The following is an 18,535-nucleotide window of genomic DNA, read 5'->3' as shown; positions in this document are numbered from 1 at the left end:
GTAACTACTTATGATTGAAAACAGAAAAGGAATTTCTCTGGAAATATTACCCTTCCAGGTGACCTGTAAAGGTTACTATTCAGAGGTACAATCACTTCATTGTAGGAATGAAAAGAAAAATCTTATGCCTATGGCTTGCTTTTATATACCACTAAGCAACTGCCAAGTTGGGAACTGCCCATATTACAATCATAGACTTTAAATTATGGTAATTATTATCTTCTAATGTAATAACAGATAGAAAACTAAATGATTGTGGTTTCCTGGCTTCATAATCAGAATATGAAATTGCTTTAAATTTCATATTTAAGCATAACAACATGTTTATAAGACACAAAACATTTTAAACAGTATTAAAGGTGTAAAATACTGCTTCCATTTTAAATTCCAGATCTACCTATATCTCTTGAATAACTATGCTCAGAGTAAGCCAAAATAACTTCCTAAAAGGCACCCTAATCAAGAGTACTTTACAGAGACAACTCATGAACACTAACAATAATGTCTTAACGCAAAGGTACAAATATATCTAGAAATAAATTTCTTGTCTCCACAAAGACACAGGTTCTGTAGACTCAAAAATTTCTAACATCAATTGCAAAGTGGACCTACATAAAGTCAATGTGTATAAAGGTCAGCTGAGCTAACAGAACCAAGAACCTCCCAGGGAAAAGAAAAGAATCCAAAACTGTCAGCAGCACTTCCCAGCATGTCAGGACATTTCAGAGAACCCTAGTTAAATACTTATCCCTTTAGATTAGTTAATATTCCAGGATATTCCCAGGAGATTATCTTGGACAAATCATCCAGTTCCCCAAATAAACTTTCAAAGTAGATGCAGAAATTCTTCAGATCCATCTCTACCAAAACCTACATCTTATATAAATACTTTCAGCTTTATGCTAGCTTCCACTCAGCTATTAATAGTTTAAAATACTATCTGACTCTTTAGTATCCATTACAAACATGTTGTCTGTTATATCTTCAATAATTAAACTAATAGGAACACATAAATCAAGATAAATAATAAAGATATACAATATAGAATGCCAAATTATTTTCAAGACTTAACTTCCAATACTCAGTCAAGATCTTAAGCTCCAAAGCTGTCTTTAGTTCTTAACTGATTCAAGGAAAATGAAAATTGCCAAAAACCTATGCATTAATACATCTGAAGAAAGGAGGGAAGCAGACAATGCACATATGTACAACTAAGGAATACAAGGCTGTCTGAAGCCCTCTCATTTTATGATGGAAATCATCTCATGGAAAGAACTAGAAATTATGCTGAAAAAGCCTGTAAGGCATGTAGATGAACTGGAGATCAACATAAGCAACAACAGGACAAAGGATGTGTTCTATTCAAACTAAATGCAATCTCTAGGTAAGATATATTAGAAATATCCATGGCTAAATTTCTTACAATGGATTTAAAGAAAGTTTGTTTTTTACCTAGTGTATTATATAGAACCTTAATGTATACCATCATGTTCTTCAAACAAATGATGTTCTAAACCCCCTTTTTCAGTTACACAGGAAGCAGCACTGGCCTTCAGAGATGCAATTTTGTCTTAAAAGCAAAATCACCATATAGCATAGCAAATCACCATTAAAGGTTTGGCAGAAATTTTTACTTTTTAAAAAGATCTTTGTCTAGCATGACACCATCTGATGTTGTTTGAAGAGTTAATCTTAACATATCCATACACTCTTTCAACCTGGGATCAGACGTTCGCAATCCTGTAGATTTGAGTGCCTGTTTTTAAAAAAACAAGAGCTTGTAAATATATAGTGCAAATAATGTATATACTTATTCCAACTACAAGTTTTTATTCCTGTACATAAAAACTTCTATCCAAGACTTGAAAATGTATGTGGCATTTGTGTCACTATTACCCACTTTCTGGACAAGTTTCTCATAGTTTCTTTCTTTTTCTTTCACTGATTACCTTGAAACAAGCATGATAAAAATTCGAAAACATAATAAGAGAAACAGTGTCAGTAAGAATCTATATGTCATATGACCTTTAAGACTACATTTTAGTAATACTCTATTACTAATTTAGTACTACTAACTTCTTAAAAAGTTAAGATAGAAAAATGTAAAAACTTACTGTAATAAATTTATGAACAGGTATTTTTTCTTGTCCTTCCGCAATTGTATAAAACAGCAAATCTTCCAAGCTAGGTAACAGACCCTGTTTTATTTTACTAAAAGGGGAGGAAAAAATACAAAATTAATCCTTGTGTGAACATTCTAATGGATTTTAACTAAGTATGCTATTAAATAATCATTAAACCAGACTATAGCTGATATATTTTTAAGACTACAGTCATAATAAACACTGATTTACCAAAATCAAATAAGTAGCACTAGAAATCATACTGAAAATGAAATAAAAATGATTCATTAATACATAAATTTTTTTTTTAATCTCAGGTTTTGAAATCCTGATAACCAACTCTAGTGTGCTAATAACTACCCATCTGTTAAGGTAATAATATCTAGTCCAGTATAATCACCCAATACTAACTACAGAGTTCAGTAAATGTCCAATTAAGAGTCAACACTTTGGTTAGTTACTCTTTTTTAATGTGACAACTATATGTTTATTATTCAAATAGTGAACCTGATGGTGAAATCTGGGAGAGACAGCAATTAAGAATTGGATAGTAACTTAAGATCAAGTGCACAAGTTCTTGAATCCTGGCAGTAATTATAGCTATGTAACCTTAGTGTTATCTGTGTATCTGTGATTCACTTTCCTCATATGAAAGAGAGGGCTGTTTTGAGGATCAATTGCCTCAGTACATTTAATACCTGTAGAACACTACCTGACAGAGTAAGTACTGAATTGATGGCAGCTATAGTTATTATTTCTAAAGTAATGTAGGTTTGCATATAACAAATCAAATTTCACAAATCATAAAGATTATCAGAAAAAACTGCCATAAAAATACATTAAAATCTTAATTAACTAAACTAGCATTATAATAAGATAATAAGATTAAGCAAACTTTTAAATAGGAAAGAAAATTTTCTTATCCATTGAAAAGCTTTCAAGTGAGCAAATTATAATGAACCTATTTAATGTTTTCTCTTCTTGGCTAAGAAACTGAAAATATATTTCATTATTCTGAACATCAATGATTATCATAAATATTATAGTACTATTAAAGGATAACAGATCTAAGGCAGACCAATCCCCTCCCCACCTATCATGAGTTATTAAAATGTCTGGGGGAAATACATGTACAATATGTCTATGAATAAAATATTTTGAGAAAGAACTTTACCTGTATTTCAAGAAAGTGGGAGAGAATATGAGAAAGAAATTAAGAAAATATTCACTTTCTTAAATTTAGAATATGATAAAGTCAACTTCAGTCTAATCACAGAAATCATGGCAAGTTTTATAGGAAAATTATGTGCATTATTTTTGTTTTTTTAAAAAAAAACTGACACGCAGCATAAGTACTATCAAGTGACACGCAGCATAAGTACTATCAAGATTATGTTTTTGTACTGTTGAAAAAAGCTTTTCTAGATGTCTAAATATTTTCTGGATTACTTAAAGAGTATATACTAGTCATATTTTTTTAAGACCATACATATTTAATTATTTCATAATAGAATTACTTGGCAGAATACTATTAGAGGTCCATATATTTCTATTTTAAAAGATGATGGGAAATAGAATTAGTTCAAGAAATATATACTTTGAACACACAAACACATATATAATTTCTCCTAAAAGAAATATTAATATTGGCATTAATATCATTAATACTTGTTTTCAAAACTGCTACATCAACTTCCATTTTTAAAGTTAACCACAAAATATATGAATTTCACCCCATACTTTTTAAAAAACTAACACATAGGATTATCATTTTAAAAATTTAATGATGTGCCTGAAAATAAACCCTGAAACAATTTTTGCTCTTAGACAACTTTAAAAAGTACATCTGAAATATTTTAATAACTAAAATTAATTGATCCTTTATGTTCTAAATACTGTGCCACTATACATGCACTTTAATCCTCCAATGATCTTATGGTGGAGATATTATTATACAAAATACAGCACAGTTACTAGTACAAACTCTATACACTTATAATTTGTTGAAGAAATGAGTAGCTATATCTCCATTTCACAGATGGAAGAAACAACCTCAGAGAGGTGAGAAAACTTCCCCAAGGTTCTACTGCAGCAGAGATGAATTTTAAAATCTCTGTTTCTCAGAATTCAGAGTCCAAACTGTTTACCAATACACTATACTGGTTCTCTCATTAAACTGTTATTATGTTTAAAGGGTACAAACAAGTTTTCTGAGTCTTGCACTGATATAATGCCATTAAACAGAGTCCAATAATACTGATGACCTAATATTTAAAGAAAAATCGAATTAGCTGTCCAAAAATCAGTGGATAATAACAAACTAACTATTTACAGATAATGGGTTGGCAGATAAACTTTAGATAATGGAAGTTTATCACCTCAAAAAACTGCAGAATAAGCTTTCTACATATTTATCACACCAGTAAATGGTATTTGCTTTGCCTAAAAGCTATGTAAATAAGAAAATATACACTTCTTTAGCCTATGGTACATAGTGCAAAAAATAAAAATAAAAAAATAAAATGACCATGTTATTGCCATAGCTACAAAAAAAGGTAAATATTTACCTGCTTTTGGTCAAGAAACCAATTTTTATACATAGGAAAAAAAAATTTAAGCCAGGCCTAAAAACAAATGCTCACCAAATAAACTTCAAAACTGATAAAAATAAATTAATGCCTATCTCAGCATTTTAAAGGTAAGACTCTGATCTGAGAATGAGTTAGCTTCAATAGTCTGGTAAACAAGTAGAATGCAAATATTGCCACTAACTTTTTCTTGTTTTACTCCCCTTTTTCCTCTCCCCAAAATTTAATGTCTTTATGTCTTCACAATTAATGTATTTAACTTTTAGAATTCAAAGGCTAAAACCATAGCTTCTAGACACTGTGCAGTAATTAGGAAATCTCTCAGAAGTATTTTTTTTGAGGGGGGGGTGGGTGTTTCTGGGGATTGAACCCAGGGATGCTTAATCACAGAGCACATCCCCAGTCCTTTTTTAAATTTTGAGACAGGGTCTCACTAAATTTCTCAAGGTCTCACTAAAAGTTGCTGAGGCTTCTGCCTCAATCCTTCTGCCTCAGCCTTCCAAGCCATTGAGATTACCAATATGTACCACCACACCCAGCGTATTTAAGTTTTAATGACAAAAAATAGATTACAGTGGGCTTTGAAACTCTATCATCAAAAATAACTGATGAGTCCAATGTGCCCTATAGATTCTGTTCATGTCATAACATAAAATGGCCATGACACTTAATAATTAAAATAGAATATACACAAGACAAGTAAATACAATGAAAAAAATCCTGTTTCACACGTTTTCATTCCTCCTCTTTTGTTCTTTCTTATTTCCTTGTTAGTTTCTGCCTTTAAGATCCTTTCACCATCACATTGTTCCCTCTTTTACCTATCCTTCCCCTCCATTAGCCTAAAAAAACCCACAGCCTATCTGAACACAGTGGCACAATCCTGTAGTCCCAACAACTTAAGAGACTGAGACAGGAGGATGGCAAGTCTCAGGCCAGCCTGGGCAACTTAGTGAGACCTTGCCTCAAAAGCAAACACTAAAAAGGGCTGAGAGTGTAGTTCAGTGGTGAAGTGCTCCTGGGTTCAATCCACAGTGTCTCTTTCTCTCTCTCTCATAGTGTGTGTGTGTGTGTTGTGTGTGTCTCCCACACACACATGCACACAAAGAATGAAAGAGAGGAGGGAGGGAAGGATGAACCTAGTAAGGTTACTGTCTAGAGAGATAAGTAATGTGACAAGTACTGTGGTAGAAATATAAGACTGGCAGTACAGGAGATGCCTTTAATTTTGGTTTGACTGGTGAAGGGGTATAAAAGTTTCTAATTTATCATTAGAACAATATTACAAAACCAACCATCAGTTCAAAATCTTATAGATTAAAGCAAAATTTTTTCTGGGTCTTTTTCTTTTGCAATCCCACAGAACTCTTAAAGCAGTCTTCCATAAATATTATAATGTGTTAAATGATCAAAAAAGATCAATTTTTTTTCAACTGGAATCTTGAAAATGAGGTCTACTAACAGAATACCAAAAAGAATGCTGATCTTATCTTCATTTTAAAATTATGACCCTTAAAAAGACATTTTGGGGGGCTTAGGTTGTAGCTCAGTGGTAGAGCACTTGCCTAGCACATGTGGGGCACTGGGTTCAATTCTAAGCAGCACCACATAAAAATGAAATAAAAGTCCATCAAAAACTAAAAAAAAAAAAATTATTAAAAAATATTTTTAAAAAGATATTTGGGGTTGTCTTTAATAAAATCAGTTTATCATTGAGTTTAGAGTGATCTGATTGGTAACAAATATCCATCAACCATCAGCAAGTTAGCAGATTAAACCTGCCAGTTAAAAGCTGAATTGATAATGGCTGGCCATATAATACTACTGTACATCAGAATGAATTCATGACAAAGTGACAAATTATGTTTTTCAGCCAAGTCATTTTGCCCTAAAGCTAATCACCGATTGAATTTAAAAATACAACTCATATCTTCTATGACTTTACTTTTAAAAAAAAAAAATGGACTTTTACTTTTCTATCTCTAAACCCTACCAGGTAAATTAAGGTAGGTTTTGTCCATGGGTCACAAGTAAAAACAGAGTCTCAAAGTCAAGCAACATGTCCAATGTCATACAACTCTTAAGGAGCTAAACCAGAAGTAGTCCTAGAAAGCTGATTTGTTCCTAGTCCCAGACTCCAGATGTTCTACCATACCAACTATTCTCAGTTGTCAACACTCCATTTTAATAGACATACTTGGAGTTCTTTAAGAATATTAAAGACAAGGGTCTTTACTTACTGAAAATTATCTAACCAAAATGCCAATAGGGGATTTACTTAGGTTAAATGACTGAATTATTGTTCTGCCCAGTTAAAATCACATCCTATACAAAGCAAGGATGAGATTATTTTAAATAAAAGTTTTGTTTAGATTGAACTTTACTGAAGAAATTTATTCAATAGCAGGCCACAAAAACTAGCTTGACATGAGGGAGTGGTCAGGATTTCCATAATAGCAATAGCAATTTGTTCAGATGGGCACAACTAGTTTAATCCAGAAAGCAGTCCACCTATCTCAAGTGGAAAGACTAAGACCTGGGCAAATCAGGTCCATTAATGTCCTGCTCTACAGTCTTTCCAGTAAGAAAATCTTGGGGGATAGGATGCTGAGGATCAAACACAGGGCACTTTACCACTGAGTGACATCCTCCATCCTTTTTATTTTGAGACAGGGACTCTAAATTGCTGAATCTAGCCTCAAACTTGTGATCCTCCTCCCTCAGCCTCCAATCTGGGATTACAGGTGTGTGCCACCACACGTAGACCAATTAGAAATTTCTTCAACCAAGTATCCTTCAAAAGTATACACATTATGTAAATTCTGTCTTGCAATCGCTTTGATACCATTATTTATGACTTATTCAGAATAACTAAAAAATATAGGAAGACATTAATAGAAGGCAAATTTCAGCTACACACAAGCAGCTCTGAAAATGGAATGGGCTGCCTTCTATAGGAGTGGGCTCTTGTTAGGGAAGTATTCAATAAGTAAAAACCTGTGTAAGAAAAGAGGAAAAATTTAAAAAGCAGCTAGGAAGATGGGCTTTTAAGGTCTCTTCCAATCCTGAACTCAAAACAGTAGTTACTTCAATGTATTTTGTTAAACTGCCTATACATGAAAAAGGGGTAGGGGGGAAAGATCTATTACTGTACGAATTTGATTGAGTAATTTAATGTCTTTGAGTCTTATAAAACATGTAAAGTGGGGTAGAATTAGATGTTCTTTAAAGTCACTTCCAAATCTGATCCTCAGTTTGTGAGTTTAAAAATGGATGTCTTCATAAATTTCTTTGATAAAGTAAGATCATAAACTTAAGTCACGCTGGACTTATGTACCTTTATTTTACATGTAAACTTAATTATCTAGGTTCTTAATTCAAAACCTGAGGTAAGTTTTGAATGCCACCATACCCTTAAAAATGATTAAGATGGTCAATTTTATGTCACATATATTTTATCACACTTTTGTTTAAATAAAAAGCTAATAATTAGGAATGGAAGTTGAGAATGAGGAAGGATTGCTAAATTGGAAACAATGAAGGGCAGGAAAAAGATGCAGTTCCTAATACAAGACAGAAAATCCACAAGAGAATAAGCTTAATCAAAACAGGACCAATCAGAATAGGAGACAATTCCTTACAACTTAATATAGAGTAGTGCAGGAATGAACAATTAGAGCAGGAATTACCACCACCCATCTGTAAATGAAGTTTCATAGAAAGACAACTACATTCTTTATTTACTTATATTGATGGCTGCTTTGTACCTTAGTGGTTGTAAAAGAAACCATAGAGCCCACAAAGCTGTATGTATCAACTATTTGGCCTGTCACAGATAAACATAATATAGTAACGTTTCCTTATAGTAAATGTAAGTTGAACAAGAAATGTTAAACTCTGTTTTAATGGCAGACAAATACCATCATTTTCTAAGGAGACTAATAAAGGTACAGTTTTGAATTTTAGAAGTCTAAGGTTTGAGGATAATAGTGAATGATTGGATAATGATAAGCAGAAGTTGTACAAATCCATTCATAATTTGTGACACAATTTTTTCCAACGTAATGGGGCTTACTATTCTTATACAACCAGAAACAGGATATTAGGTCAGCAAACTAGACAACAGAGTAGATTTACAGGTTTAGAATTTCATATATGAAGTTCCTCAGATTTTAGAAGTTGCATCTATTCCACTATTTTAGAAGTTTCCCACTCATAATGGGAAATCTTAAGAGTTAACTACAAGGAGGCAGGAAATAAAGTGTCCATTTCCACAAACTTCAACCATTAATGTCATTTTGGCTTATTTTGTTCTTTGATTTTTTTTTAAGCTTAATGTCACTTGAGATCATACTTCATAGAAAATTTTGCATTCTAACCTTTGGCTTAATATTCCATTTATTTATATCCCTCAAACCTATCTGTATACATTTGAAAAAATAGTTAAATGGGAGACTTTTAAAAGAATGTACCATAATTTACTTAACCATTCCATTAATGTTGAACATAATTTTTCCCCCATTTTTCTCCAAAATGCAGAACATTGTACCAAAAATTTTAGGGAATAAAACCTTTTTTTTTACATTTGAGCTTATTTTGTTAGCCTAAATTCCTAAAAGGTCTGAATAATTTATAACTTCTTCATACAACTAAAAAAATTGCTCTTCAGAAAGCTTTTACTCTTTTAATTAATAACTCCTCCCAAAAAAATCAAAGGAAATACATGTCACTCAATATATTATTATGTTTAATATCTTTAGAAACCTAATTAGAAATTAGACCAAAATGTATTTCCAAGTCCTTAAAGCTATCAACTTCCTATTTGTTATGCAAAATCAACAGTTCTTTCACTACCAACATTTCTTCAGAAATCAGTGAGCAATAATAATGAATGTCATACACCAAGCATAGATACTTCCCAAAGGAAGCCAAGGCACATTAACATTTTTACTTCTACTTTGTTGTAGGTAGTCAGAAAATTGCCAAGTGTAATCATCAGTCATATGCACTGTTTCATAACCAAAGCAATTTTATACCTGAATAGATTCCAGGGTAAAACTGGAATAACTGTGTCTCTACCTAAAAGTTATGTACCTAAGAGATGCTCATATTTAGTAACTCTATTTAGAAATATCTCTGTTCCCTCAGTTTTCTTAAGCATTCCTTTTACTAGCAGGTAAAAGGCACAGGTAACTATAATCTTCATCTATATAGGACTTAATATTACTGAGTTCCTTCAAGAATGCAAATCCTACAATTTGACTTTCAGTTTCTATAGTCACAATGCTTCACTTCAAATATCACAAGGATAGCTTTTTATTGATTTCTCTCTAATCATTCTTCAAAACCAAAGAAATCTACAAATATCTTCAGAAAATTTTTCAAGGTAACATTTGCCTTTTCCAGACTACAACATACCCACCCCCCTTCACCCATATATTATTGTCTCATCAAAAAGGTTAAGTTCTATTTGGAAGTCATTTCCTGAGTTGGCTGATTTGGGGAAAGACAAACTTCTATATAAAATAATAAAAAGTCTAAAAACAAAAAGCTAAAATGCAGAAACTAATTTTGCTCTTTCAGTGAACTTCATCCAAATATTAATACAATTAGTGGCATGTAGTTTCTTACAGATCATGTATACAATTATCAATGGCCAACAGAAGCAATATAAATATTGGACTGCAAAATATAGTTATTTATACATTTTCATGTGCCATTAAAACAAAACTAAAGGGCTGGGTATATAACTCAGTGGTAGACATGAGCTTAGCATGTGGCAAAGTCCTAGGTTCAATCCTGAACACTGGGGGTGGGGGGGGTAGGAACTAATAACCATGACTTAGAAAAAAAATTAATATTGAGGAAATCACAAATAAAACAACTGAAGGGTTAAGAAGACCGGAAATAATCAGATGAACTTTCAACTTGATTTTATTTTAAGTAAACTGCAAGAACGCTTACCTTTACATATTAAACACTGCTATAAGGATCACAAAGCATTTGCCACCTATTTCAAAAGAGGTTCTTTCTTTCATTTCCCAACTATATTATCCTGTATCTACCAATACCCATATCAACTTCACTATCAGTACTGTCAAATGGACACAATCCAAAGTTTACTGAAATGTTTTAGTATTAAATCTAAGTCTAGAATTCATTTCTCACAATGATGTTCTTTTGCCCGTACTTTCCATTTATTAAGGATATGAACCATCAAAATATAAGAGCCATACTATCTGAAGCTAACCAAAATCACTTCTGTTGCACTTTATACTTAAATTTAAAAGATTTTGTATTACGCTTACTGGCACAATTAGAAATACACTTTCAAATACCAAGACTTTGAACAGATATGCAAAAATAAGTACAGCATAATAGGAAATGTATTTTTTTAACAGATACTATCAAACTGCCCTTAAAATAGATGATCTAATTTATAATTCTACCAGCAATGCAAGAGGTCTTATTTCCCACCTCTTTGGGATTACTTAAGATCTGAAAATCTTACAGGGGAAAAACTGGCATCGTCATCAGTTTTAATAAAATATTCTCAATCTGCACTACACATGAATTACCTATTTTGTAATGAGTATACATATACTAATATTTTTCCAGCCTAATTACTCTTATACATCACTTTTTCTAATTAAAAAATAAAATGTTCAAAGGAAAGGTAATCTAACAATGCCCCTTCATCCCCCTTCCTCTGGCCCTTCCCAAGTATCCTTCACTAAGAAAGAACATATACTTCAAGGAATATATTTACAGGAATTAAGCATGGCCTGCTTGACAGAGAAGATGCAAGCATTATTAAGAAAAAAAAAATTCATGCAGGTTAATCAAAGCTTCTGAATGTTATAACTTAGTTTGTGAGTTTGCTATAATGTTTCTTCTAATCCATGTTGTTTTTCTGGAAGAATGTATTTTAAATTAAAACTCTAAAATTAACCTCACAAAAGTATGTCAAATAGATTGAATTAGAACAAGGATGGATGAGGTTACACATTTTAAATCTTGATGCAGATTTTAAATCAGATATGTGGAGATAAATGTGAGAACACAGATTGGATTAAAAGCTGAGGTATTATCCACCCAAAGATGAGAGTCTAAGCTGAAAAAAAGGGATGTGCTGTTTAGAATTTAGATATGTGGTAAAGGAGCAAAAAGGCCTCAGCCTCTATCCAGTGAGGAGCCAAGAAAGCAGACATAACAACTTTTTTCTCCCCGAGTCCCCCAAGTTTCTAGAGATTGAACTCATGGACGTTTTACCACTGAGCTATATCCCCAGTCCTTTTTTAAATTTTTATTTTGAGACAAGATCTTGCTAAATTGTTTAGGGACTTGCTAAGTTGTTGAGGCTGGTTGAACTTTCAATACTGCTGCCTGTTTCCTGCATCAGTGGAATCACAAGTGGATAACACTGTGAAGGGCCACAATAACTTTTTTAAAAATGAAAACAGCCAAGCAACATTTTTTTTAAGGATAGAATGAATGGTGGTAACAAAATTAAATGAGGCACCTGCAGGGAAAACTGAGCAAAGATCACTACACTATTCTATATGATACTAAGATGTTAGTTATATAATTTTAACTTAAATCAGATTAAAGGTGTGTGAAGGAAATGGTACAGTCTAGAGTTCACATCAGTTCAAAGAGTTTGTGGAAAAAAGATAATTAGATAACCTGCTTACATTCTGACACCTTCCACAGTATAAATAAAATTAATATAATATAAAGTCAGAACCAAGGTAAGAATAACTTGCTCCAGTTATATGAACAATGAAATTGCTATGGTTAAGTACTGAATTCACTTCAACCTTATTTACCAGCAAGGCAAAAAGATAAACAACACAGATCATATAATTTGAGATGTCTAATAAATTTTCAAGGGAAACTTTTTCTGGAAACTAAAAACAAAAGTTCTCATGTATGAGCCTGAAATTCAAAGACCAATGTCCTTGACAGGTATTACAATAAATGAAGAAATTTATTCTCATTTAGTGAATAAACTCTTATATAACTTTTAATATATGTCAAACATTGTTCTAAGTCTTTTACAAGATGGTAACTCATTTCATTTTCATATGTTTTTTTCTGTTAATAACACTGCAAAATCTGACAGAGTCCTGAGAGAGAGCTGGCGTTCCAGGTGGACTGCTAATTGAGGCTGAGCATTAGAAAAGATAACAGGATCAAATGGAAGCTTACCTCCAGAATAAGAGATATGTTTGTCACATAAAGGCAAAATGAAAGGAATCAAAAGAAGAAAGCTACATTTGGAAACAAGACCATTCAAGAAATAGAAACTTAAACCAAATTAAAAGGTTTCCTGACAACCTTGAGACCAGTGCTCTTCACATTTAAGACAGCTGGCATTCACCCTTGAACGAAATCCTTGATTGAAAGCTTTGAGAATTATCATATACCTGAATTACTCCTGACTAGCTCTTTTGGTGGGACATAACATATTCTCCATTCATGAACTTCCCCTTGATATATGGTAAACAAGGTTATCTTACTGGTACAATTCTCCCAGGGCATCTGAGCCTGAGAATTCCTTCCATAGACAGACTTTCTCTTTTTTGAGAAGGGAGAGGAAGAACAGGACAGCACGTTAGACAAAATAGTGTTTTCAAAGTTAGCGCTATGAGATGATTTCTTATTAAAAGACAATGAAACTAGAAACTTTTGGGAAACAAACCAAAAAAGTGGTTCAATGTCCTGACAAAGGAAAATAAAGGACACTAAAGTCACTGAAGAAGGACAGAACCAAAGACATATTTTTAATAGTAGTTCCCATCCTGCAGTCTTTAAGGATGACCTTTAAAGCTAGCTGCATTTTACATTTCTCTGAAGTTTGGGCACATGTATTTAAACTCTTATTACATGCCTGATAAATCTGATGTTAAAAATAAAATTGAATCCCAGATGAGATTAAGCACACCTATTTTAGTCTTTAAAACATAAGAAAGGTGCAAATTTAACAAAAGTCTAGTCTTTTTACAAACAAAGGAATTTGAGCCATCTAACCCAACACATTAAATAATGTATCTAAGGGCATAAGACTCCTTTGTGGCACAAAAACATTATCACTGAATATTCCACAAATTTTAGCCATCACCAAGTGCTTTTTTGTTTGTTGGTTGGTTTTTAACAACATTTTCAGCCTGGGAAAACAACTTCAACCAGGAATGTTTTAGGGAGGTGTCAACTTCAATTACAGGAAACATTAAACAGGCCTGAGACTGAAATTATAAGAATCACACTTTCAGTTTGATTTAAGGTACTCTGGGGGCTGGAAACAGTAAAAGAAGTAAAAAGGGAGGCAAGACCAGTACATATTCTGTCAGAATAAAGTAAAAAAAATAGTAGGGTATAAAGAAAGCAAACAAGTAAACGTTTACCCACTGGGGTCTCAATTTATAATACATGATAAAAGTATTCAGAAAACTGCTTCTCATATTAAGAAAAATTAATTCATTAAATCGCTGCTATAAACATAAAAGATGAGTCGATATCCTATCACAATTAAATCACAAAACCTATTTAGATTTTTCACTGGTAAGTGTTTTACGTCACATTTCATCTTGGCTATTCAACTATTTTTAAAAAAAGGAAAAGAAAAAGAAAATTCTGTCCATCCCATGAAGAGACCAGACAGGACAAAGTTGGTCCACAGTGCAAACAGGTGGTCTGTGCTGCATGCCTCATCTTCTCCGCCACGTGACCCTATTCCTTCTAATCTCATTTCTGAAACATTATTTCCGGTGGCCCAGATGGCTCTACAAATGCCTGAAGGAGTCGCCCCAGAAGTATTAAGAACACTGCCACATCTGGCTTACAGTAGGATGGTAGAGACCAAAGGAGGGCAGGCAGGGTGGAAATTCGAGCCTGGAAAAGCGACGAGTCAGGAAGGTACAGGCTCTGCTCAACACACGACTCTTGAATGTCACTCCGTGGAGATATTCGTGTGGCATCACCCACGAAGGGCTGGGCGGGCGGCCAGGTGGTGCAGCCGCGAGCCAGCTCGGGCGCCAAGCACGCGGCAGCGGCCTCTCGGGCTGGGTGCAAGCCAGGCCAGCCACTCCGGACCCACTGCGTATCCACCCGCGCGACCCGCGCCGGGGGCGGGGAAGGGAAGTGGGAGCCGGGCATAGGGGCGCGGGAGGGGAAAGCGCGGGCGGGGCCGGGCCTAATCACATGGCGCAGACGACGCAGGGCCGACCGGCATCTCTTTTCTTTCTCTTTCTCGAACCTCTGCCCCCATCCCACCCGACCGCAGCACCCACCCCCGCCCCCGGGCCCGAGCCCAGAGCGGGAGGAGGCCTCCTCAGTCTCACGGAGACACTCACTTTTCGCCCGCGGCCACCAGCTCTTTGCCCTCGCTGTTGCCGAACGAGTCCGTCTCCCCGGGGCTGTCCTTGGGGCCAGCCGCCGGCGGGGCTGCGGGCGGCGACGCCCCGGACTGCGGCTGCGTGCCCCCCTTGCCCAGCTCCTGCAAGATCTCCGAAGGTGAGCTGGACAGGCGCCCCGCGAAGGGCCCCAAGGGCCGGCCGCCCCCACCCCACCACGGGTGGAGTCGCGCAGCGGTCGCCGGGCCCGCGGCCGGCCAGCGCCCGCCCCGGGGGTGCCGGCACAGGGTGGCTAGGGGCTGAGCCCGCCTCAGAGCCGCGCTGACAGCGGCCGGCGGTCGGAGGAGTAGATCCCGCAGCATCGCCGAGCCTCGCAGTCGCATCATGCCTCTGGGTCCGTAAGCGGCCGCTCGACAAGGATGCTCCGGGCGTGGGCGGCCGCTTTCCTACTGGAACGCGGTCTACCGCTGGGCAGCAAGAAGACAGACGAAGAAAGGTCAGCGACGTGGGTGTGGTTTCGGCTACGGCTCCTGCAGCTGGAGACGCTGTAGCTGCTTAGGAGGATACCGGTGGACGCTTCTCCTCACACCGCCAAGGGCTCCGCACTGAGGCTGACGCGCAGGGGAGGGCCGTAGACATTCCGCGCTCACCCACCCGAGGGCGGGAGGACACCGGAGGCCCGCCCCCCTCTCCTGCTCCGATTGGCTCAAACCTTCGACCTCTCTTCTCATTGGTGATAGACGCAGTCAAATTTCTCCCGGCGCCCGGTGCGCAGAAAGTCGGGCGGAGACTGACGGGGGGCGGAGCCTAACGAAGGGGGCGACAGGGAGAGGAATCAAACTGACGTGTGAGGCTGGGGATCCAGGCCCAGGGTAGCTCCTTACCTCATGGGTTCCGGGGCTACTGGCCTGCTGACTGGGGGCTTAGAAGGTCTCATCATTTATGAAGCGGGTGGAATCCTTCTGGAATCTGGGGCCTCTAACTGTTGTGAAGACCAATGGGCACAAGCCCCTGCAGCCAAGCGCTTGGCGGTCAGCAGGTTGGCAGAGGCTGGCCTCTGGCGGGGCCGTGGAAGTTCGACTGGTACTGCTGACCCCTACCTATACAATCCCAGCGTGAAGTGACTCCCAGGGCCCCTGTCCTGTGAAGGCCCCAGACCAGCTTCATCCCTCTCCTAAATTTGCTTGAAACTTTCCATGGTTGGCTGCTACCCAGATGTGAAGTGTTTTGGAAAAAATGAGCAAAATCCTTTCAGCTATGCGGCTTAAGCCATTTAGAAAGTTAGGGTGTATGGGTAGGGTAAAAAGAGGGAGAAATTAGGGATGAAGTTGTGGCTCAGTGGTAGAGCACTTGCCTAGCATGTGTGAGGCACTGTGGTCGATCCTCAGCAGCACATATAAATAAACGAATAAAATAAAGGTCCATTAACATCTAAAAATAAATAAATAAAGAGGGAGAAGTCCCAGAATACAACGCTTTTCCTATTAAAAAATATTTTTTTAAAAAAGTGCATATCACTACTTCAAAAATATTTTAAACAGCAATGATTCCATTAACACTAATTTACTTGAAAGTAAAATTGTAGATATTTCACTATTTTAAAATTTGCTTTGTTTTAAAATACAAGCATCCAAATGCTGGTTCTAAACCTTTCAATCCAGTATCACTTTATCCACTTATTCTTCGGGAACTGTGGCAAAGGAGCCAAGGATCATATAATCTCTGAGTTATTCCCTAAACCTACATATACGCTTCACTCCAGAATTAAAAAGAAACTGTTTTTAGACAATTGCCTGAAACGATTAGATTTAAATGCATAGATCCCCAACGATTAATAAGAATAATTTTTATATATTTGGAAAGGGTCATATGTCAGGTACATTAACTGATCACCAGATTTAGTAATCTATTGAATCTTGGAATTTTGCACTAGATAGTTACTAGGGAACCTGTGTGTACCTACACATTATGTGACCTTTGGCATATGGTAGCCTTGCCATGTTTAAGTTTTTTTTCTAGTGTTCTTTAACATGTACTGAGTGATCATGTGTAAAATATTTAATCACATTTTTTAAAAGAAGTGCAGTTAAGATACTTGCAAATTATTTTGGATGGCTTTTATTACAGCTTAATGTTACTTGTCATAAAAACATTGATTAATCAAAGTAATGATATATTCAATAAAAGGAACATCAACATCAATGTCTTGCAAACCTTAATGTTCCCCAATCTCTTAGATACTACTAGTTACCCATTTTGACCACCTTTTTCTCAAGCACATCCAATATTGACAAATCCAGTTGTTTTTCTCCAATTTTTCTTAATTTGTCTAGTTTTTCTATGAAATTTTTCCTGATGTTTAATGGTTTAAAAGCTTTATAGTATACTTACCAAATATAGAAAGGTTACCTTGTAATAGAAGATTGTTTTCTAGAATTTCTGCTTTTAAGGATTAGCTAGTGAGAAAGGACAGATGTTACTTCTAACATTTAGAAGAACTAAGAATTTGCAAAAGCCAATGAAAAGGTTACAGAGAGCAAATTGAAACTATTATAAATAGAATAAATATGACTCAATACTTTGATTTGATTCTTTTCTTCATCTTTATAACTTTATATTTAATGATATTTTAGTCATAACATTTGAATCATGAGCTGGAGTTTCAATTATGTTTAATTTATTTGTATCATTATATAAAACATTCTATCATTACCAAAGCATTTTATCCACAAAAATAAGCCCCCAACTTGTTTACAGTTGAAGAAGATTAACATGTGGCTCTGTTGTCAGGGTTGCTCTTAGACTTCCTCTTTGTTACTGCTAAGTGCAGCTACCCTGCAAAGAATGGGTTATGGCCCCATAGCCATTGTGATGTAATCAACCATCAAAAGGAAAAATTACAATTTATGAACTTTGTTTCTATTCCAACTTGAGAATGGTTCCTGAGTTCTATGTTCCTGAGCTTCTATATTCTTTTGAAGATTACACAAGGAAGGCCAGTGTTTCAAGAACATAATATAACCTCTATATGCACTTCAGATATTTCCCTTCACAAAAAAAACTGAAAAAATTATTATTTGTTGACCTAGAGATAAACAGAAAGTAATTTTCCTTTGACTAATGGCTTAAAAGAATTGCCTAAGCCTTTTTTGTTTTTGTTTGAAATTCTTCTATGTGAAGAGTAGATTCAGGAAACCTCTGAATAAGCTTCTGCTACTACACTTCCCTTTCTTCTGTTGGGTTCCTGCTTTAACTGACCAACTTGGACCTTACTGATAAACCCAGCCAAACATAATATATTTTTCCATTACTGAATTTAGAACCATATTCAGGAAAATATTATAAATCCCTCCTCTATAAAACGTGGATAAGATTGAAACTTATAAGCCTTATAAGGTTGTGAGGATCAAATGAGCAGCAGCAATGGCATTCTGGGTTAGTTATTAAAATTATCATCATGTGAGTGAAT

General features: G+C 35.7%; 1 protein-coding gene across 3 annotated transcripts in view; it reads right to left on the bottom strand.

Annotated features, from left to right (window-relative positions):
• Gls (glutaminase) overlaps positions 1 to 15,700 on the bottom strand; it is a 75,016-nt gene extending 59,316 nt beyond the window's left edge. For all 3 annotated transcript variants that reach the window (XM_026389025.2, XM_077803056.1, XM_026389026.2), the window contains exons 1-3: positions 15,067 to 15,700; positions 2,115 to 2,211; positions 1,635 to 1,756 (exon numbers count right to left, since the gene is read on the bottom strand). In XM_026389025.2, the coding sequence (XP_026244810.1) occupies positions 1,635 to 1,756; positions 2,115 to 2,211; positions 15,067 to 15,452 (605 nt within the window). In that variant the 5' untranslated portion in view covers positions 15,453 to 15,700. The remainder of the gene's footprint in view (positions 1 to 1,634; positions 1,757 to 2,114; positions 2,212 to 15,066) is intronic.
• Between the last annotated feature and the right edge of the window lie 2,835 nt (positions 15,701 to 18,535).

Source organism: Urocitellus parryii, chromosome 1 (assembly GCF_045843805.1).
Source record: "Urocitellus parryii isolate mUroPar1 chromosome 1, mUroPar1.hap1, whole genome shotgun sequence".
Taxonomy (NCBI): Eukaryota; Metazoa; Chordata; class Mammalia; order Rodentia; family Sciuridae; genus Urocitellus; species Urocitellus parryii.
This window is presented reverse-complemented; position numbering and strand designations above follow the sequence as displayed.